The sequence below is a fragment of the Oncorhynchus nerka genome, linkage group LG4, assembly GCF_034236695.1.
Source record: "Oncorhynchus nerka isolate Pitt River linkage group LG4, Oner_Uvic_2.0, whole genome shotgun sequence".
Lineage (NCBI taxonomy): Eukaryota > Metazoa > Chordata > Actinopteri > Salmoniformes > Salmonidae > Oncorhynchus > Oncorhynchus nerka.
The window spans coordinates 42,271,269-42,293,843 of record NC_088399.1 but is presented as its reverse complement, the minus strand read 5'-3'; the positions used below and the strand labels follow the sequence as shown (position 1 = coordinate 42,293,843).

The window sequence follows — 22,575 nt, the reverse complement described above, 5'->3', positions numbered from 1 at the left end:
CAGTCAAAAGTTTGGACACACCTATTCATTCAAGGGTTTTTCTTTATTCTTACTATGTTCTACATTGTAGAATAATAGTGAAGACAACACAACTATATGGAATCATGTAGTAACCAAAAAAGTGTTAAATATATAAAAATATATTTGAGATTTGAGATTCTTCAAAGTAGCCACCCTTTACCTTGATGACAGCTTTGCACTCTTGGCATTCTCTCAACCAGCTTCATGAGGTTGTCACCTGGAATACGTTTCAATTAACAAGTATGCCTTGTTAAAATTTCATTTGTGGATTTTTTTTCCTTCTTAATGTGTTAGAGCCAATCAGTTGTGTTGTGACAAGGTAGGGGTGGTATACAGAAGATGGTATTTCATAAAGTCCATAATGGCAAGAACAGTTAAAATAAGCAAAGAAAAAGTGACAGTCCATCATTACTTTAAAACATGACCGTCAGTCTATCCTGAAAATGTCAAGAATTTTGAAAGTTTCTTCAAGTGCAGTTGCAAAACCATCAAGCGCTATGATGGAACTGTCTCTCATGAGGACTGCCACAGGAAAGGAAGACCCAAGAAGAAGAGATTTGCTTGGGCCAAGAAACACGAGCAATGGACATTAGACTAGTGGAAATCTGTCCTTTTTTGAGTCCAAATTTGAGATTTTTGGTTCCAACCGCCGTGTCTTTTTGAGAGGTAGAGTAGGTGAACGGATGATCTCCGCATGTGTGGTTCTCACCGTGAAGCCAATAAGTAAAGTGATGGAGTGCTGCATCAGAGGACCTGGCCTCCAAAATCACCCAACCTCAACCCAATTGAGATGGTTTGAGATGAGTTGGACCGCAGAGTGAAGGAAAAGCAGCCAACAAGTGCTCAGTATATTTTGGAACTCCTTCAACACTGTTGGACAAGCATTCCTGGTGAAGCTGGTTGAGAGAATTCCAAGTGTGTAAAGTTGTCATTAAGGCAAAGGGTGGCTACTTTAAGAATCAAAAATCTAAAATATATTTAGATTTTTGATTACTACATGATTCCATGTGTGTTAATTCATAGTGTTGTTGTCTTCGCTATGTAGAACATTGTAAAAATAAAGAAAAACCCATGAATGAGTAGGTGTGTCCAAACTTTTGACTTGTTCTATAAATGACAATTGTCTTGGATCCATTTTACCTTATGAATGCTAGAAACAGATTTCAGCATAATGAAAAGCATGTAAGCATGACAGATATTTCAGCCTCTTTTCCACAGTGGAATATAAATAGTTTTTCATTCTAGGCCTACGGCTTCATAATTGTGGGGGGTGAAATTCAAAGACCCAAGCCAAGGCTGTATCTTATGGAAATCTGTGTGCACTGACCATAGCACAGAACCTACCGAGTTGATTTATACTGTCTAGAATGTATTCCCAGGCTTTTATTTTTTCATGTGAAATATTAGTCACTATTGGAAGCCACTGTCAGTAATACCCACATACATAATAATGGTCCCTTTCGTCTTAGTGTCCTTCAATTTGTAGCCATTTTTTTTTTGCATTACATCATTAGATTACTTTCTTTCTTCTGTCATGTCCCAGATAGCAATGAGGAATCAGCCTAGAAGCGGCCCTCTCCCGAAGGGTGGAATTTGTTTAATTGGCCCGGAATCAGGTGTCGGACTCGGCACAGAATCAAAATGAATGACTGCCCAGAATCGGCCCAAGTACTACATCGGGCTGTTTCCATCTACCGGAATGTAGCAGACTTTTCCAGGCATCTCACCAGCATCCCCCCAGAAGCAGCCCGATGCTAATTTAAATAAATGCATACAAAATTACACAATTTAGTCATTTTAAATATTACTATTATACATTTAATGCATACAAATTATATCCATCCACCCCCCAAAAAAATATGTCGGAGGAAACACTGTACACCTGGTGACCGTGTCAGCGTGCATGCACCTGGCCCGCCACAGGAGTCGCTACAGCACGATGGGACAAGGACATCCCGGCCGGCCAAACTCTCCCCTAACTCGGACGACGCTGGGCCAATTGTGTGTCGCCTCATGGGTCTCCTGGTCGTGGCTGGCATGAGTATCGAACTAGCATCTATCGCAACGCAGTTTGCACTGCGATGCGGTATCTGAGACCACTGGGTCACTCGGGAGGCTCCCTCCACAAAGTTTTTAATGCCTTGCACAAAGTATCAAAATACTAATATACTACTTAAACAGGACTGTTAAAGAATGTAATTTAAATATGTATTGTATTTTTTGATCAAAGAAAATATGTGAAAATAAATAAATAATGAAATGTTATATAAAGCAGCCCGTGTAATCATGTCAGAGAGTAGCACCCAACGGCCCGAGCCCCAAGTAATACATTTGGACCAGATAACTCACACCGGAATCGGCCCAAGCTCAATCCCGCATTCTAGCCATAAGTAATACTGCTGAAGGCGGCCCAGACTCGGGCCACATGACGTCTGCCGAGTCTGACTCTCAGCCGCGTGCCTCGACTCTCAGCCGGGTGCCCCGACTCTCAGCCGAGTGCCCCGACTCTCAGCCGGAATCGGCACACATCCGCTGTGCTAGCTGGGGTTCGTGTGGTTGTTCGTCAGAGTCGCCAGTAATAGTGGATAATATTAGGTAAATGTTTGAGACATGTAGTCTATTTGAGTCATTATGGAACCAAGATCACACATAGCAGTTTAATGTACTGGAGACCCTATGAAAACTCCACCAGAGAATCTGTTGGCCAGCAAATGGGAGGATTTTCGGCAGTTGAATTACGTTTATTCAGTGCATGCAAGGGAGCCACACCTGCACAGCCCATAACGTACTTGTATAAGGTAAGTCTGAGTACCAACTACTGAGAAGTGCTTTAAATCAAAATGTGAAAAAAATGCATTGATTTCCTAAGTCTGAATCGGGCCCTTACTGAAGAGCTGAACACAAACAGTTTTGAGGAATTTAAACGGACAGGATGGCACAAAGAACAGGCATATGAGGACAAATCGGGGAGCTAGAACCAAAGGGTGTGAAAATCTGCGATGATGCCTATTCTCATGCCTGTTCCCACAAAGATCTTCAAATGTCCTCTTTAAATACCTTGCATGGTCAAATCTATCCTGTAAATAAACACTTCGTTATTACTTTGGTGAATCAAATAAGAGGTTTAGTTAGAGGAGAGAAAAGGAAACACTTCAGCCTGGGTGCCAGTCTGAAAGAGAGCAGAAACAGACTGGTACCCAGGCTAGAAACACTTGCCCTCTCCCCTCCAACAGGTGATTTTCCCTCCTTCATTCCCCTTTTCCCTCAGGTACTTGGGCCTACCTGAAGAAGGCGTACATCACCAGGGCGTTCCCACCGACCCCTACTGCTCCAATCACCACGACAAAGCAGGCCACGATGTAATGAGCGTGGTCTGGCACATCCACCTTCCGGAAGAAACCTCGGTCCATGTTGTCCATGCCTGACATGCCTGGGACAAAGAGAGACGCAGACCTGACTTAGTCCATATGAACAACGTAATGGACAATACAACACTTTCACTAAACCACTTTCACCACAGAGCTCTCCCTCTCTTTCACAACATCTGTCTCTCTCTCTCTCTCTCTCTCTCTCTCTCTCTTTCTGTCTCTCGCTCTCTCTCTCTCTCTCTCTCTGTCTCTCGCTCTCTCTCTGTCTGTCTGTTTATTACATAACTGTCTTCCATGGTTTGCCTTGGCTCTATGATATCAGTAGTAAACATTGACTGTTTTCCATCCGATAGAGGATGGAATAAGGTAGTAAGACAACAGCTCTCAGAATGAATCCAAACATCATATCTGACCTCCCATCATCCTCCAGGTGAAATTTGTCCTGTGGTTCAGATATTGATCCCTTCCAGGTAGAGCCTTGTGGCTGAGCTGCTGAGGTGTAGTCAACATACTGTAGCTCTGCCCAGACAGGGGTTCCTTACTCATTGGTGTGAAAGCATTGATCGGCTGCAAGCCACTGCACAACAATAACAATCAAAAACCTTTAGTTATCATGGATCTAAGTGCTTGTGACAAGCAACCATTTGGAAAGAGAATTTAGGAGAGACTGCACATACTATGAACAAAACTTCATGTTTGGGCATTTTTGTCTTATAAAAGTTTGTTACTTTTGGTGATAAAATTCTACAATATGTGAAATCATAGACGTATGAAGTCATATACTATTTACTTTAATGCAGCATTTTTTGTCACTGTTAATAAATTATAATATTAATCACTGGGTTATGTCCATCCATAAAGCGAATGATTAAAGGAAGTGATTAAGCGGTGGCATTTTGTGATGATGAATATAGCCATGCAGACCCTGCAGTGTGTTGGCTTGGCTCTGGTTGACCGCAACCCCATTGAGGTACTGATTATAAGAGGATTTGTTTATTTATGTTAATGTGATCAAATCAAGACTGCCCAAAGAGTCACGCAATGTAAAGCCATGTCTAGGGTTGGGGAGTAACGGATTACATGTAAGGGATTACAAAAAAACGGTAACTATGTTACCAGCAAAAAATATTTTAATCAGAGTACAGATACTTTTGAAAAACTAGATGATTACTTCGAGGATTACTTACTTTACTAAATTCCGAAAGGATGTTAGCGAGAGAAAAAAAATCATTGACACTTCTCTGTTTTCTCAATGACATTCAAATCACTATTGAAAAAATGCGCAACTTTAAATTTATACCACCTGAGCGAGTCTGACCACAAGCCATAAACCACTTAGATGACACCAATGTGTTTGATGGATCGTGGGAAAAGAGCAAGCTTCAGTCCAAGATATGTCTTCCAATGGTGCGACTGCTGTCGGCATCCAAAGATTATCCAATTTGAATAAACGCTTGGGGGTCAGGATGACAGCAGTGGTGTAGTCTACGGCGATACGGATATCACTTATCATTGCTGTCTACATAGCGCATTGATGTGAATCACACTGCTGCTCTCTCATTTATCTATCTGCCCCTTATGGATTGTGGTTGTTGTAGATCGCTGTTCACAAATCTAACTGTGTATTTGAACCCAATAATGGTTGAACTCAAGAAGTTTAAACTGCCTATCAATCATTGTTTTTGAAACCAGTGGACAGCCAGTGAAAAATGCGCTCTTGCAACTGCTGCATAGTGAGGATTCCAGCCAATGGAATAAAAGTGGGGTGTTCAATCTAATTCATGCTGATAAAAAAAAATCCATAGGCTTAATGGACACATGCTCAAACTCGCACACTTATGATAGACTTAAAGGGGCAATCTGTAGTTGCTACATACATTTTTGGATTTATAAATTATACATATACAGTGGGACAAAAAAGTATTTAGTCAGCCACCAATTGTGCAAGTTCTCGCACTTAAAAAGATGAGAGGCCTGTAATTTTCATCATAGGTACACTTCAACTATGACAGACAAAATGAGAAGAAAAAAATCCAGAAAATCACATTGTAAGATTTTTAATGAATTTATTTGCAAATGATGGTGGAAAATAAGTATTTGGTCAATAACAAAAGTTTATCTCAATACTTTGTTATATACCCTTTGTTGGCAAGGTTTCACAAGGTTTTCACACATTGTTGCTGGTATTTTGGCCCATTCCTGCATGCAGATCTCCTCTAGAGCAGTGAATTTTGGGGCTGTTGCTGGGCAACACGGACTTTCAACTCCCTCCAAAGATTTTCTATGGGTTTGAGATCTGGAGACTGGCTAGGCCACTCCAGGACCTTGAAATGCTTCTTACGAAGCCACTCCTTCGTTTCCCGGGCGGTGTGTTTGGGATCATTGTCATGCTGAAAGACTCAGCCACGTTTCATCTTCAATGCTCTTGCTGAAGGAAGGAGGTTTTCACTCAAAATCTCACGATACATGGCCTCATTCATTCTTTCCTTTACACGGATCAGTCGTCCTGGTCCCTTTGCAGAAAAACAGCCCCAGAGCATGATGTTTCCACCCCCATGCTTCACAGTAGGTATGGTGTTCTTTGGATGCAACTCAGCATTCTTTGTCCTCCAAACACGACGAGTTGAGTTTTTACCAAAAAGTTATATTTTGGTTTCATCTGACCATAAGACATTCTCCCAATCTTCTTCTGGATCATCCAAATGCTCTCTAGCAAACTTCAGACAGGCCTGGACATGTACTGGCTTAAGGGGAAAGTAATTTAAAAGTAACTGAATGTAATCAGATTACGTTACTGAGTTTGGGAAATCCAAAAGATATGTTACTGACAGTTTTGGACAGGTAACTGGTAATTGTAACGGATTACATTTAGAAAGTAACATACCCAACCCTGGCCATGCCCCCTCCCTTAATGTGTAGCCATTCAGCTAGTAGAGCAGAGTGGTGTGGGTGGGCACCATTCAACTGCTGTTTATCTGACTGACTGACTGACTGACTGAAGCCCCCTCATCAGTGTGGCTGTCCAAGAGTGTTTCACAGTAATCTCAAGAGGCAATGGTTATTTTACTAATAGCGCAATCGGCAAACCTAATAGCGCAAACCTTTTGTTTGTGTTTTAGAAGCCATGTGTTTCAGAAGCTCTCCAAAGATCTGTTTTGGGGGAGGTGGGCAGATGCGTCACGCCCCCTCAGATCTGTCCTGTTTATTAAAAATATTTTTGTTGTTGTTTCTCTGTAATATTACTTTCCACCTAGCAATTTTATGAAGTTGGCTTTAGCTAGCCCAGATAGGTTCCCAATCTCCCAACTTCATAACTTACTACCAAGAAGCTATTTGAGGCTGTCAAATTAGAGTAGCTAGCTTGGCTAACTAGCTTAGCTGGCATGCCTGCTGGCAAGGTTGGTAGCGAGCAATTACTAAACAATTACTAACCAGATGCCTCACAATTCCTCAGCTGGCAGCTTCATTAAATAGTACCTGCAAACAACCAGTCTCAACATCAACAGTGTAGAGGCGACCCCGGGATACTGGCCTTCTAGGCAGAGTTGCAAAGAAAAGCCATATCTCAGATTGGCCAATAAAAATAGAAGATTAAGATGAGCAAAAAAAACACAGACACTGAACAGAGGAACTCTGCCTAGAAGGCCAGCATTCCGGAGTCACCTCTTCACTGTTGACATTGAGATGGGTGTTTTACGGGTACTATTTAATGAAGCTGCCAGTTGAGGACTTGTGAGGCGTCTGTTTCTCAAACTAGACACTCTAATGTAGTTTTCTTCTTGCTCAGTTGTGCACCAGGGGGCCTCCCACTCATCTTTCTATTCTGGTTAGGGCCAGTTTACGCTGTTCTGTGAAGGGAGTAGTACACAGCATTGTACGAGATCTTCAGTTTCTTGGCAATTTCTCACATGGAATAGCCTCCATTTCTCAGAACAAGAATAGACGAACGAGTTTCAGAAGAAAGTTATTTGTTTCTGGCCATTTTGAGCCTGTAATCAAACCCACAAATGCTGATGCTCCAGATACTCAACTGGTCTAAACTAGTCAGTTTTATTGCTTCTTTAATCAGGACAACAGTTTTCAGCTGTGCTAACATAATTGCAAAAGGGTTTTCTAATGATCAATTAGCCTTAGCTAACACAACATGCCATTGGAACACAGGAGTGATGGTTGCTGATAATGGGCCTCTGTACGCCTACGTAGATATTCCATTAAAACTCAGCCATTTCCAGCTACAATAGTAATACAACATTAACAACATTAACAAAACATTAACAAAACATTTACAACATTAACAATGTCTACATTGTATTTCTGATCAATCTTATGTTATTTTAATGGACAAAAAAATAGCTTTTCTTTCAAAAACAAGGACATTTCTAAGTGACCCCAAACTTTTGAACGGTAGTGTGTGTATATATATATATACAATACCAGTCAATAGTTTGGACACACCTACTCATTCAAGGCTTTTCTTTATTTAGACTATTTTCTACATTGTAGAATAATGGTGAAGACATCAAAACTATGAAATAACACATATGGAATCATGTAGTATCGAAGAAAAGTGTTAAACAAATAAAAAAAAGTAATTATTGGTAAGGGTAGGTAAGGGATTGTGTTTTTTTTGTTAATTTATTTGCAACTTATTTTTTAACTTATTTTGTACATAATGTTGCCGCTACCGTCTCTTATGACCGAAATGAAGTTCTAGACATCAGGACTGCGATTACTCACCACGGACTAGCAGAATCCTTTTTTTCATACCATGACTCGACGCGAATGATATACTGCTTCCTCGGGAACAGGCCCCGATCCCTGTGACCTGCGTGAAGAGGAGGTTGAGAAAGAGGGGCTGAAGGTCGGGTTGCCTTCTGAGAATTCATAGGCGATCGAATAAACCCCCACTTCCCTCCATTCTGCTAGCAAACATGCAATCTTTGGAGAATAAAATCGACGAGTTACGCGGAAGATTAAACTACCAATGGGACATTAAAAACTGTAACATCTTAAGCTTCTCGGAGTCGTGTCTGAACGACGACAATATCAACATATAGCTGGCTGGTTATACGATCAGAAGAACAGCGGCGTCTGGTAAGACAAGGGCCGGCGGTTTTGGTATTTTTGTAAACCACAGCTGGTGCACGATATCTAAGGAAGTCGCGAGCTATTGATCACCTGAGGTAGAGTATCTCATGATAAGCTGTTGACCACACTACCTACCGAGAGAGTTTTCATCTGTATTCTTTGTAACTGTTTACATACCACCACAGTCAGAGGCTAGCACTAAGATAGCATTGAATGAGCTGTATTCCGTCATAAGCAAACAAGAAAACACTCACCCATGAGGCGGCACTCCTAGGAGCCAGGGACTTAAATCAGTTTGACCAAATTTCTATCAGCATTTTAAATGTGCAACCAGAGAAAAAAAAACTCTGGACCACCTATACTCCACACACAGAGAAGCATACAAAGCTCTCCCTCGCCCTCCATTTGGCAAATCTGACCATAATTATATCGTCCGGATTCTTGCTTACTAGCTAAAATTAAAGCAGGAAGCAACAGTGACTATAGCAATAAAAAAGTGGTCAGAGGAAGCAGATGCTAAGCTACAGGACTGTTTTGCTAGCACAGACTGGAATATGTTCTGGGATTCCTCCGATGGCATTGAGGAGTACACCACATCAGTCATTGGCTTCATCAATAAGTGCATCGATGACGTCATCCCCACAGTGACCATACGTACAAAGCCCAACCAGAAGCCATGGATTACAGGCAGCATCCGCACTCAGCTAAAGGCTAGAGCTACCGCTTTCAAGTGACACGAGCCTACCAGATGAGCAAAACTACTTCTATGCTCGCTTCGAGACAAAAACACTGAAACATGCATGAGAGCACCAGCTGTTCCGGAAGACTGTGTGATCACGCTCTCCGCAGCCGATGTGAGTAAGACCTTTAAACAGGTCAACATTCACAAGGCCGCAGGGCCAGACGGATTACCAGGAGGTGTACAGCGAGCATGCGCTGACCAACTGGCACATGTCTTTACTTGTGTCTTCACATTTTCAACCTCTCTCTGTCCGAGTCTGTAATACCAACATGTTTTAAGAAGACGACCAAAGTCCCTGTGCCCAAGAACATTAAGGTAACCTGCCTAAATGACTACCTACCCGTAGCACTAACATCTGTAGCCATGAAGTGCTTTGAAAGACTGGTCATGGCTCACATCAACACCATCATCCCAGAAACCCTAGACCTACTCCAATTTGCATACCGCCCTAACAGATCCACAGATGACGCAATCTATACTGCACTCCACACTGCCCTTTCCCACCCGGACAAAAGGAACACCTATTGACTACAGCTCAGCGTTCAACACCATAGTGCCCTCAAAGCTCATCAATAAGCTACGGACCCTGGGATTTAACACCTCCCTTTGCAACTGGATCATGGACTTCCTGATGGGCTGCCCCCAGGTGGTAAGGGTAGGTAACAACACATCTGCCACACTGATCCTCAACACAGAGACCCCTCAGGGGTGCGTGCTCATTCCCCTCCTGTACTCCCTGTTCACTCATGACTGCCGGCCAGGCACGACTCCAACACCGTAATTATCAGTCCGAGATGGCATAGCAGTTCAGACGTCTTTTGTCCTCGTCTTGTCGTGTCCTGTATATATATATATTTACAACTTTTTTCACATACATTTTATTTTTATTTTTCATCAACTCATCTTCAAAACACTCTCCTGCAACCCGCCTCACCAATTTATACTTATAAATAAGTATTATTTACCTCAAATCTGCAATCCTCCAAGAAGCTAGCCAGAAACTCCAAGAAGCTAGCCAGAAACTAGCCAGAAGCTAGCCAGAAGCTAGCCAGAAGCTAATCAGAAGCTAGTTCAGAAGCTAGTTAGCTTCTTTACTGGCAAATCGTTAGTATTCAGCTAACCACGGTTTGTGGTCATCAGCTATCCTTTAGCTCGAAAATCTATCGCCAGTTTTGTACGGGCGCAGCGCGGCTCGGAACGGAACATACCGGACCAATTTTTCTCTCCATGTCCCTGGATTTCAACTGCTCTGGACATTCATTCCCGGATCTCACAGCTAGCTAGCTGCTATCCGTGTGTCTATCTGCTTTCGTCGATTCCGGAGCAAACATCAATTACTCCGGAGCTAGCCAGCTCCGTCAATCACTCCTGGGCTGCAGTCACCTATCCGGACCCGTTTTACTGCCTACGCGGAGCCCCCCTGGGCCTTCACAACTGGACTGCCGACGTTATCTACCCGAAGGAGATCCGGCTGGCTCCTCCGTCGCAACGTTACCTGAACGCCCATTTGCGGCCTGCTAACCGTTAGCTGTCTTACCGGCTGCTCTCAGAATAGACAATCGGACAATTTATTTATTTTTATTATTATTATGTTTCTTCTTGGGCCTCTATAACTATATCTATTGTTTTTATTTTATTTTTTGTTGTTGTGTGATTTGGACTAATCCCTCTACCACACGGAACCCCACTAATCTACTGACGGAACGCAAGAGGTGGCTAACAACAGACCTCCATCCTATGCTAGCTTGCTACCGATGTCCTGGCTAGCTGTCTAAATCGCCGTGACCCCCAAACCAACCTCCCCACTCACTGGACCCTTTTGATCACTCGACTAAGGATGCCTTTCCTTAATGTCAATATGTCTTGTCCATTGCTGTTCTGGTTAGTGTTTATTGGCTTTTTTCACTGTAGAGCCTCTAGTCCTGCTCACTATACCTTATCCAACTTATTAGTTCCATCACCCACACATGCAATGACATCTCCTGGTTTCAATGATGTTTCTAGAGACAATATCTCTCTCTTCATCACTCAATACCTAGGTTTACCTCCACTGTATTCACATCCTACCATACCTTTGTCTGTACATTATACCTTGATGCTATTTTATCGCCCCCAGAAACCTCCTTTTACTCTCTGTTCCAGAAGACCAATTCTTATTGCTTTTAGCCGTACCCTTATTCTTCTCCTCCTATGTTCCTCTGGCGATGTAGAGGTGAATCCAGGCCCTGCAGTGCCTAGCTCCACTCCTATTCCCCAGGCGCTCTCTTTTGATGACTTCTGTAACCGTAATAGCCTTGGTTTCATGCATGTTAACATTAGAAGCCTCCTCCCTAAGTTTGTTCTATTCACTGCTTTAGCACACTCTGCCAACCCGGATGTTCTAGCTGTGTCTGAATCCTGGCTTAGGAAGACCACCAAAAATTCAGAAATTTTAATTCCAAACTACAACATTTTCAGACAAGATAGAACTGCCAAAGGGGGCGGTGTTGCAATCTACTGCAAAGATAGCCTGCAGAGTTCTGTCCTACTATCCAGGTCTGTACCCAAACAATTTGAACTTCTACTTTTAAAAATCCACCTCTCTAAAAACAAGTCTCTCACTGTTGCCGCCTGCTATAGACCACCCTCTGCCCCCAGCTGTGCTCTGGACACCATATGTGAACTGATTGCCCTCATCTATCTTCAGAGCTCGTGCTGCTAGGCGACCTAAACTGGAACATGCTTAACACCCCAGCCATCCTACAATCTAAACTTGATGCCCTCAATCTCACACAAATTATCAATGAACCTACCAGGTACCCCCCCAAAGCCTTAAACACGAGCACCCTCATAGATATCATCCTAACCAACTTCCCCTCTAAATACACCTCTGCTGTCTTCAACCAAGATCTCAGCGATCACTGCCTCATTGCCTGCATCCGTAATGGGTCAGCGGTCAAACGACCTCCACTCATCACTGTAAAACGCTCCCTGAAACACTTCAGCGAGCAGGCCTTTCTAATCGACCTGGCCGGGGTATCCTGGAAGGATATTGATCTCATCCCGTCAGTAGAGGATGCCTGGATATTTTTTTTTAAATGCCTTCCTAACCATCTTAAATAAACATGCCCCATTCAAGAAATTTAGAACCAGGAACAGATATAGCCCTTGGTTCTCCCCAGACCTGACTGCACTTAACCAACACAAAAACATCCTATGGCGTTCTGCATTAGCATCGAACAGCCCCCGTGATATGCAGCTGTTCAGGGAAGCTAGAAACCGTTATACACAGGCAGTTAGAAAAGCCAAGGCTAGCTTTTTTAAGCAGAAATTTGCTTCCTGCAACACTAACTCAAAAAAGTTCTGGGACACTGTAAAGTCCATGGAGAATAAGAACACCTCCTCCCAGCTGCCCACTGCACTGAAGATAGGAAACACTGTCACCACTGATAAATCCACCATAATTGAGAATTTCAATAAGCATTTTTCTACGGCTGGCCATGCTTTCCACCTGGCTACTCCTACCCCGGTCAACAGCACTGCACCCCCAACAGCAACTCGCCCAAGCCTTCCCCATTTCTCCTTCTCCCAAATCCATTCAGCTGAAGTTCTGAAAGAGCTGAAAAATCTGGACCCCTACAAATCAGCCGGGCTAGACAATCTGGACCCTTTCTTTCTAAAATTATCTGCCGAAATTGTTGCCACCCCTATTACTAGCCTGTTCAACCTCTCTTTCGTGTTGTCTGAGATTCCCAAAGATTGGAAAGCAGCTGCGGTCATCCCCCTCTTCAAAGGGGGGGACACTCTTGACCCAAACTGCTACAGACCTATATCTATCCTACCATGCCTTTCTAAGGTCTTCGAAAGCCAAGTCAACAAACAGATTACTGACCATTTCGAATCTCACCATACCTTCTCTGCTATGCAATCTGGTTTCAGAGCTGGTCATGGGTGCACCTCAGCCACGCTCAAGGTCCTAAACGATATCTTAACCGCCATCGATAAGAAACATTACTGTGCAGCCGTATTCATTGATCTGGCCAAGGCTTTCGACTCTGTCAACCACCACATCCTCATCGGCAGACTCGACAGCCTTGGTTTCTCAAATGATTGCCTCGCCTGGTTCAACAACTACTTCTCTGATAGAGTTCAGTGTGTCAAATCGGAGGGTCTGCTGTCCGGACCTCTGGCAGTCTCTATGGGGGTGCCACAGGGTTCAATTCTTGGACCGACTCTCTTCTCTGTATACATCAATGAGGTCGCTCTTGCTGCTGGTGAGTCTCTGATCCACCTCTATGCAGACGACACCATTCTGTATACTTCCGGCCCTTCTTTGGACACTGTGTTAACAACCCTCCAGGCAAGCTTCAATGCCATACAACTCTCCTTCCGTGGCCTCCAATTGCTCTTATATACAAGTAAAACTAAATGCATGCTCTTCAACCGATCGCTACCTGCACCTACCCGCCTGTCCAACATCACTACTCTGGACGGCTCAGACTTAGAATACGTGGACAACTACAAATACTTAGGTGTCTGGTTAGACCGTAAACTCTCCTTCCAGACCCATATCAAACATCTCCAATCCAAAGTTAAATCTAGAATTGGCTTCCATTTCCGCAACAAAGCATCCTTCACTCATGCTGCCAAACATACCCTTGTGAAACTGACCATCCTACCAATCCTCGACTTTGGCGATGTCATTTACAAAATAGCCTCCAATACCCTACTCAACAAATTGGATGCAGTCTATCACAGTGCAATCCGTTTTGTCACCAAAGCCCCATATACTACCCACCATTGCGACCTGTACGCTCTCGTTGACTGGCCCTCGCTTAATACTCGTCGCCAAACCCACTGGCTCCATGTCATCTACAAGACCCTGCTAGGTAAAGTCCCCCTTTATCTCAGCTCGCTGGTCACCGTAGCATCTCCCACCTGTAGCACACGCTCCAGCAGGTATATCTCTCTAGTCACCCCCAAAACCAATTCTTTCTTTGGCCGCCTCTCCTTCCAGTTCTCTGCTGCCAATGACTGGAACGAACCACAAAAATCTCTGAAACTGGAAACACTTATCTCCCTCACTAGCTTTAAGCACCAACTGTCAGAGCATCTTACAGATTACTGCACCTGTACATAGCCCACCTATAATTTAGCCCAAACAACTACCTCTTTCCCAACTGTATTTAATTAATTTATTTATTTTGCTCCTTTACTCCCCATTATTTTTATTTCTACTTTGCACATTCTTCCATTGCAAAACTACCATTCCAGTGTTTTTACTGACTATATTGTATTTACTTTGCCACCATGGCCTTTTTTACCTTTACCTCCCTTCTCACCTAATTTGCTCACATTGTATATAGACTTGTTTATACTGTATTATTGACTGTATGTTTGTTTTACTCCATGTGTAACTCTGTGTCGTTGTATGTGTCGAACTGCTTTGCTTTATCTTGGCCAGGTCGCAATTGTAAATGAGAACTTGTTCTCAACTTGCCTACCTGGTTAAATAAAGGTGAAATAAATAAATTAAATAAAAAATTAAATTTGCGACGAGACGAGACAGCCTATAGGGAGGAGGTCAGAGACCTGGCCATGTGGTGCCAGGACAACAACCCCTCTCTCAACGTGATCAAGACAAAGGAGATGATTGTGGACTACAGGAAAATGAGGACCGAGCACGCCCCCATTCTCATCAAAGGGCTGCAGCAGAGCAGGTTGAGATCTTCAAGTTCCTTGGTGTCCACGTTACTAATAAACTAACATGGTCCAAGCACACCAAGACAGTTGGGAAAAGGGCATGAGAAAACCTATTCCCCCTCAGGAGACTTGGCATGGCTCCTCAGATCCTCAAAATGTTCTACAGCTGCACTATCGAGAGCATCCTGACTGGTTGTATCAATACCTGGTATGGCAACTGCTCGGTCTCCGACTGCAAGGCACTACAGAGGGTAGTGCGAACGGACATTGGGGCCAAGCTTCCTGCCATCCACAACCTCTATACCAGGCGGTATACCCGCTTCATGAGGTAGTCACCTGAAATGCATTTCAATTAACAGGTGTGCCTTGTTAAAGTTAATTTGTGGAATTTCTTTCCTTCTTAATGCATTTGAGCCAATCAGTTGAGTTGTGACAAGGTAGGGGTGGTATACAGAAGATAGCCATATTTGGTAAAAGACCAAGTCCATATTATGGCAAGAACAGCTCAAAAGAGCAAAGAGAAACGACAGTCCGTCATTACTTTAAGTCATGAAGGTCAGTCAATCAGGAAGATGTCCAAAACTTTGAACGTTTTTTCAAGTGCAGTCGCAAAACCATCAAGCACAATGATGAAACTGGCTCTCATGAGGACTGCTACAGGAAAGAAACACCCAAAGATACCTCTGCTGCAGAGGATAGTTAATTAGAGTTAACTGCACCTCAGATTGCAGCCCAAATAAATGCTTCACAGAGTGCAATTAATAGACACATCTCAACATCAACTGTTCAGAGGAGACTGCATGAATCAAGCCTTCAGGTTCGAATTTCTGCAAAGACACCACTACTAAAGGACACAAATAATAAGAAGAGACTTGCTTGGGCCAAAAAACACAAGCAATGGACATTAGACCGGTGGAAATCTGTCATTTGGTCTGACGAGTCCAAATTTGACACTGTGTCTTTGTGAGACGCAGAGTAGGTGAATGGATGATCTCCGGATGTGTAGTCTCCACCGTGAAGTGTGGAGGAAGAGGTGTGATGGTGTGGGGGTGCTTTGCTGATGACAGCGTCAATTATTTATTTAGAGTTCAAGGCACACTTAATCAGCATGGCCACCACAGCATTCTGCAGCGATGCGCCATCCTATCTGGTTTGCGCTTAGTGGGACTATCATTTGTTTTTCAACAGGACAATGACCAAACACACCTCCAAGCTGCGTAAGGGCTATCTGACCAAGAAGGAGAGTGATGGAGTGCTGCATCAGATGACCTGGCCTCCACAATCACCCGACCTCAACCCAATTGAGATGGTTTGGGATGAGTTGGACCGCAGAGTGAAGGAAAAACAGCCAACAAGTGCTCAGCTTATGTGGGAACTCCTTCAAGACTGTTGGAAAAGCGTTCCAGGTGAAGCTGGTTGAGAGAACGTCAAGAGTTTGAAATGCTGTCATCAATACAATAGGCAGCTACTTTGAAGAATCTAAAATCTATTTTGATTTGTTTAACACATTTTTGGTTACTACATGATTCCATGTGTTATTTCATAGTTTTGATGTCTTCACTATTATTCTACAATGTAGAAAATAGGAAAAGTAAAGAAACTTCTGTGTCCAAACTTTTGACTGGTTCTGTATATTATTATTTTTGTAATTTTTTTGTGTGTGCCTGCTTTGGATGTTATTTTAGCATTAATATGTGTCACACATCAGTTTACAAACAATGTAAAAAAAAACTAAATAATTGAGTTAACAAAGCCGCATGCAAAGATTGTCTCTTTTTTGCTTTCTTGAGTAAGGCAGCTCCAAAAGCAGGTGTTTCAGCCTAGCTCAGTGCCTGCTGTGGTGGTGGGTTAACCAGCAGATAATACAGAGCGTAGGAGTTGGTAATGTTCTCTCATTGCGCCATGATTGGCTCAGTGATCTGTCACTTATGGGGACACTATTTCACCACAAAATCTATGTGGAGAGCTCGAAAATAGATTTACATTAGGAGTGCTCATTCAAGAAGGCTCAAGGTCATAAAATGACGTCAAATCATGTTATATCTACATAGCTTTATGTGGACTGATCATGTCAACACGATACTTTCAAAATGTTAGCTAGCAAGCTAGACAAGCAGTCATCGTCATGAATCAAGTTGACAATCTACTGGCAAATCCTTTTCAATCCTTGTCATATGAAGATAAATTATGGATAAAATGTATTGGTGCTCATTGGCCATTGGACATAAACATTACACAACAAGTTGTAAATCGCAAATTCAAAAATGAGTGGTTTGGAAGGAATCAGTGGCTAACTGCAAGCTTTCCAAAGCAATCCCTAGCATGATATTCAGTGGAGTGGGTGTGTGGTCCAAGTCTGGGTTTAAGAGTCTCTTTTCAAAGCTTAAAAGGATAAACATTCACATACAACACCATGGGCCAGAAAATGTTGAATACTTTGGCCATGCTGTCAATCCATCATGACTTCTGCCGCATTCAAACTGAAGAACACTGACGTCACGATTCAACCTTGTTTTTTTTCAGAGTTCCCAGTTGTCTTGAAAGCACCATAAATCCAGAGAACGCCAGATTTTGATGACAAAATGTGCCCACATGAAGGACCGCCGCGCCACCTTCCTGTTCAAGTGAGCACAGAACAACAAGGTGAGTCCAAAAATGTCTTGTAGGCTGATGCATAATGGTGTAATATGCCAGGGAGATATGTATACTGTAGCTTAGAAAGTAATACTAAGTGTATGTTGTGTAGTAAGCTGTTAGTAGCCCATGTGCCTCACCCTAATAATACTGTTCTGACTTGGTGGTGCACATGTAACCTATAGCCTGTTTTAGATAAATGTAGTCATTGAATATTGTAAGAGCTTTCATTGTCTACTTATATGCCCCCTGTATTTATCCCACAGCTCTGACTTGGTGTACAGGGAGAATACTCTAAGAATGGCCCATGTTCTGAATTATGTCGCTGTACATTTCAAAAGTGCTGAATAAATAGTTATATTGACTACATCCGTCCTAACTCGCTCATTAATGTCTTGTTCAAAATTAGGGATTGCCTCTTATCTGCTCGTCGTTCCCTCATGCCATAGTTTCTATGTCTCAAATTGTCAGTAGAAACCAAATTTGTTTAAGCAAGTCAGCCATATCATTTATGTTTTTTATATTTGACATTTTTTTAATTGAACCTTTATTTAACAATGCAAGTCGCAGTCAGTAAATGACGCTGAATGAACTGTTTCGCTGCCAAATCAAATTTTATTTTTCACATACACATGGTTAGCAGATGTTAATGTGAGTGTAGCGAAATGCTTTTGCTTCTAGTTCCGACCATGCAGTAATATCTAACAAGTAATCTAACAATTTCACATCAACTACCTTATACACACAAGTGTAAAGGAATGAATAAGACATATGAGATGAGTAATGTAGGGTATGTAAACATTATATAAAGTGTAATTGTTTAAAGTGACTAGTGATACATTTATTACATCCAATTTTTTATTATTAAAGTGGTTAGAGATTTGAGTCAGTATGTTGGCAGCAGCCACTCAATGTTAGTGATGGCTGTTTTTCAGCTTTAATGCACCTGTACTGACTTCGCTTCCTGGATGGTAGCGGTGTGAACAAGCAGTGGCTCGGGTGGTGGATGTCCTTGATGATTTTTCTGGCCTTCCTGTCACATCAGATGGTGTAGGTGTCCTGGAGGGCAGGTAGTTTGCCCCCGGTGATGCGTTGTGCAGACCTCACTAACCTCTGGAGAGCCTTGCGGTTGTGGGTGGAGCAGTTGCCATACCAGGCGGCGATACAGCCCGACAGGATGCTCTCGATTGTGCATCTGTAAATGTTTGTGAGTGTTTTCAGTGACAAGCCAAATTTCTTCAGAGGTTGAGGTTGAAGAGGAGCTGTTTGCACCTTCTTCACCATGCTGTTTGTGTGGGTGGACCATTTCAGTTTGCCCGTGATGTGTACGCAGAGGAACTTAAAACTTTCCACCTTCTCCTTTGCTGCCCCTTTGATGTGGATAGGGGGGTGCTCCCTCTGCTGTTTCCTGAAGTCCACGATCATCTCCTTTCTTTTGTTGACGTTGAGACACCACACTCTAAGGTCCCTGACCTCCTCCATGTAGGCTGTCTCGTCATTGTTGGTAATCAAGCCTACCACTGTAGTGTCGTCTGCAAACTAGATGATTGAGTTGGAGGCGTGCATGGCCATGCAGTCGTGGGTGAACAGGGAGTACAGGAGAGGGCTGAGAACGCACCCTTGTGGGGCCCCAGTGTTGTGGATCAGTGGGGTAGAGATGTTGTTTCCTACCCTCACCACCTGGGGACGGCCCGTCAGAAAGTCCAGGACCCAGTTGCACAGGGCGTGGTCGATACCCAGGGTCTCAAGCTTAATGACGAATTTGATGGGTACTATGGTGTTAAGTGCTGAGCTGTAATCGATGAACAGCATTCTTACATAGGTATTCCTCTTGTCCAGATGGGTTAGGGCAGTGTGCAGTGTGATGGCGATTGCGTCGTCTGTGGACCTATTGGGCGGTAAGAAAATTGGAGTGGGTCTAGTGTGTCAGGTAGGGTGGACGTGATATGATCCTTGACTAGTCTCTCAAAGCACTTCAGGATGACGGAAGTGAGTGCTACGGGGCGATAGTCGTTTAGCTCAGTTATCTTAGCTTTCTTAGGAACAGGAACAATGGTGGTCCTCTTGAAGCATGGGGGAACAGCAGACTGGGATAGGGATTGATTAAATATGTCCGTAAACACACCAGCCAGCTGGTCTGCGCATGCTCCGAGGACGCGGCTAGGGATGCCGTCTGGGCTGGCAGCCTTGCGAGGGTTAACACGTTTAAATGGTGTACAGATGATGGCGCCGGAGGAGATGGCTGCCCCTTCTGCGGTGCCGTTGTTTTGGGTTGCCTACTGGGATCCGATCCATTGTCCTGGGTGGTGGTCCAAACATAGGATCCGCTTCGGGAAAGTCGTATTCCTGGTCATAATGTTGGTAAGTTGACGTTGCTCTTATATCCAATAGTTCTTCCCAGCTGTATGTAATAAGACTTCAGATTTCCTGGGGTAGCAATGTAAGAAATAATACATTAAAAAAACAAAATACTGCATAGTTTCCTAAAAACGCAAAGCGAGGCGACCGTCTCTGTCGGCGCCATTCTATTTACTTGCACAAAGTGTTGCTTTTTCTATATCTGCCCACATTGACCGAAAAACACAACATATTACAAAACCCCATCTGTTACAACACTGAACACAGTGAGTGATGGTCTGACTCAAGTGTGTCACATCAATTCAGGGCTCCATGCTGTGCTCATTGATGTTGCAGCACATCTCTACACTCAGGTTGACGTCAGAGACACTTTCTATCACCTTGACACCTTCATCCTGCTCCTCCTCCTCAAAACAAAACATTAGCAAGCCAGTCTAAAACCCAGGCTAAATGTAAACCAAAATATTTAGCAAACCAATCAAAAACCCAGGTTAAAGGTAAACCAAAACATTTAGCAAGCCAGTCTACAACACAGGCTAAAGGTAAACCAAAACATTTAGCGAGCCAACCCAGGCTAAAGGTAAACCAAAACATTTAGCTAAAGGTAAAACCAAAACCAGTCTAAAACCCAGGCTTAAACCAAAACAAGTTAAAGATAAAACCAAAACATTTAACATTTAGTTAAAACATTTGAGCCAGTCTAAAACCCAGGCTAAACCCAGGTTAAAGGTAAACCAAAACATTTAGTGAGCCATTCTATAACCCAGGCTAAAGCTAAAACCAAAAATATTTAGCAAGCCAGTCTAAAACCCAGGCTAAAGGTAAACCAAAACATTTAGCGAGCCAGTCTAAAACCCAGGTTAAAAGTAAACAACAACAATTGAGTACTTCATTGAAAGAAAGTCTGTATTTGTTTGAAGAAAATACTCACATGTAAAAGTTTAATTCTGTTTCAATTAAATTGTTTTATAAAACATAGTTTACGAACTTTCTGTTGCATGACAGTGGGCAGAGTATGTGTATTCTCACTGAAAGGCAAATACAATAATGGTCATGGAAAGCAGTTGAAAGCAGAATGTACTGTGCTTTAAACATGACTTGTCATTTTACTGGGGTTGGTGTTAAGCTTGAAGCAAATTGATTAGATCAGTGGGAAACAAGCAGGAGTACTAGGACCCCTGGGGGTACTTGGCCTATACATAGGAGGTACTTGAGAAGACTCATGAGATCATAGGCCTACTGGTAAAATGCACATGAGGGGATACTTCAGGGGTATTCTGGACAGAGCATTTGGTTGTACAGTAACTGAAAAAAGCTGAATTTATCTATGATCCTAAATGAATTTGGGAGCAATTGAGATACATTGTCTAGATATAGTAAAATATTGTCTGCGTATAATGTGAAGTAGATCAGTAGATTTGAAGGAAATGTATGTTATTTCCTTCGCTTGATGAACTTCCTGGGCTAGCGGTTCCATGGATAATAAAAAATATCAAAGGTGAAATTAGATCGCCCTGTCTGCTGCTTCTAGTGATTCCGAATGGAGCACAGCAGATATTTCCATTATGTTCCAAGACAGACCAGAGATATGACCATTATAGATATCAAACGTTTTTTCTGCATCAAGAGATAATACAGCTCAAGGAGCTGTTGTTTCTGATGAAGCATTTAAGACATGTAATTATCCGCTCCCCCTCTATGGCACTCGAGGGCGCCAAGCGGCCCATCATTACGCACACCTGTCACCATCGTTATGCGCATCAGCGCTTCATGAGACTCACCTGGACTCTATTACTTTATCGATTGCCTCCCCTATATCTGTCACTTCCTCAGTTTCTTCCTCATGTCTGCCTTAATGTCGTTTTATTCCCCGTCCAGATGCTGTCATTGTTTTGTTTCATGTCCGTAATTGATTAAATATCCACTCCCTGTACTTGCATCTGGTCTCCCAGAGTCTGTCCTTACAGTAATAGTTGGTGGAGGTTATCCCGAAAAGAAATGTTTTTTAACAAACCCGCTTTAGTCCGTGTGGGCCAATTTGGGTAATTAAGTCTCGAGACAGGACAACAACATTTTGGAAAACAGTTTTATATCTGTGTTTATCATAGATAGGGGGTTATAGTGAGAACACAGGGTGGCATCCTTAACTTTTTTAAATAAAAGCGAAATTAGTGCTGTATTCACGTCTTTCCAAAATAAAGCTTTGTGAATGGCTGTATTCATCATTTCGAACAATAGTGGACCTTATTTATTTAAAAAAATGAAATTTGCCTTTATTCATGCTATCCAATGCCCTTTTGAGTTGAGAGAAATTTGGGTTCACAGCGATGTGACTTCTTCTGTTGTGAGAAGAGGAGTTCTTAATTATTTTAGAAAGGACTTATTCTGGCTTGGTGTGGATTTACAATCAGAGATGTACAGTTTTTTAATAATATTTTAATGATTCATTTGGGGTCTGACAGTAATTCCCCTGTTTTAGATTAAAAAATAAACGACTAGGACGATTACCATGTAAGTAATGGCTGAGTCTAACTCGATGGATGGTAAATTCTGCTTTATGTCTCATCAATAAATTAAGTTCTGTCTTGATTTTGAAAAGAGTGTGTTGAGAACGCTCTAACAGAGTTAACGACATTTCCATTTCAGATGTATTTTTTAATTGCAATTTATTCAACCAGGTGC

General features: G+C 42.7%; 1 protein-coding gene across 1 annotated transcript in view; it reads right to left on the bottom strand.

Moving 5' to 3' along the window:
- opn4xa (opsin 4xa) overlaps window positions 1-3,449 on the bottom strand; it is a 48,706-nt gene extending 45,257 nt beyond the window's left edge. Inside the window, exon 1 of the mRNA XM_029654897.2 lies at window positions 3,304-3,449. Coding sequence (XP_029510757.2) covers window positions 3,304-3,449 — 146 coding nt within the window. The remainder of the gene's footprint in view (window positions 1-3,303) is intronic.
- Window positions 3,450-22,575: the final 19,126 nt, after the last annotated feature.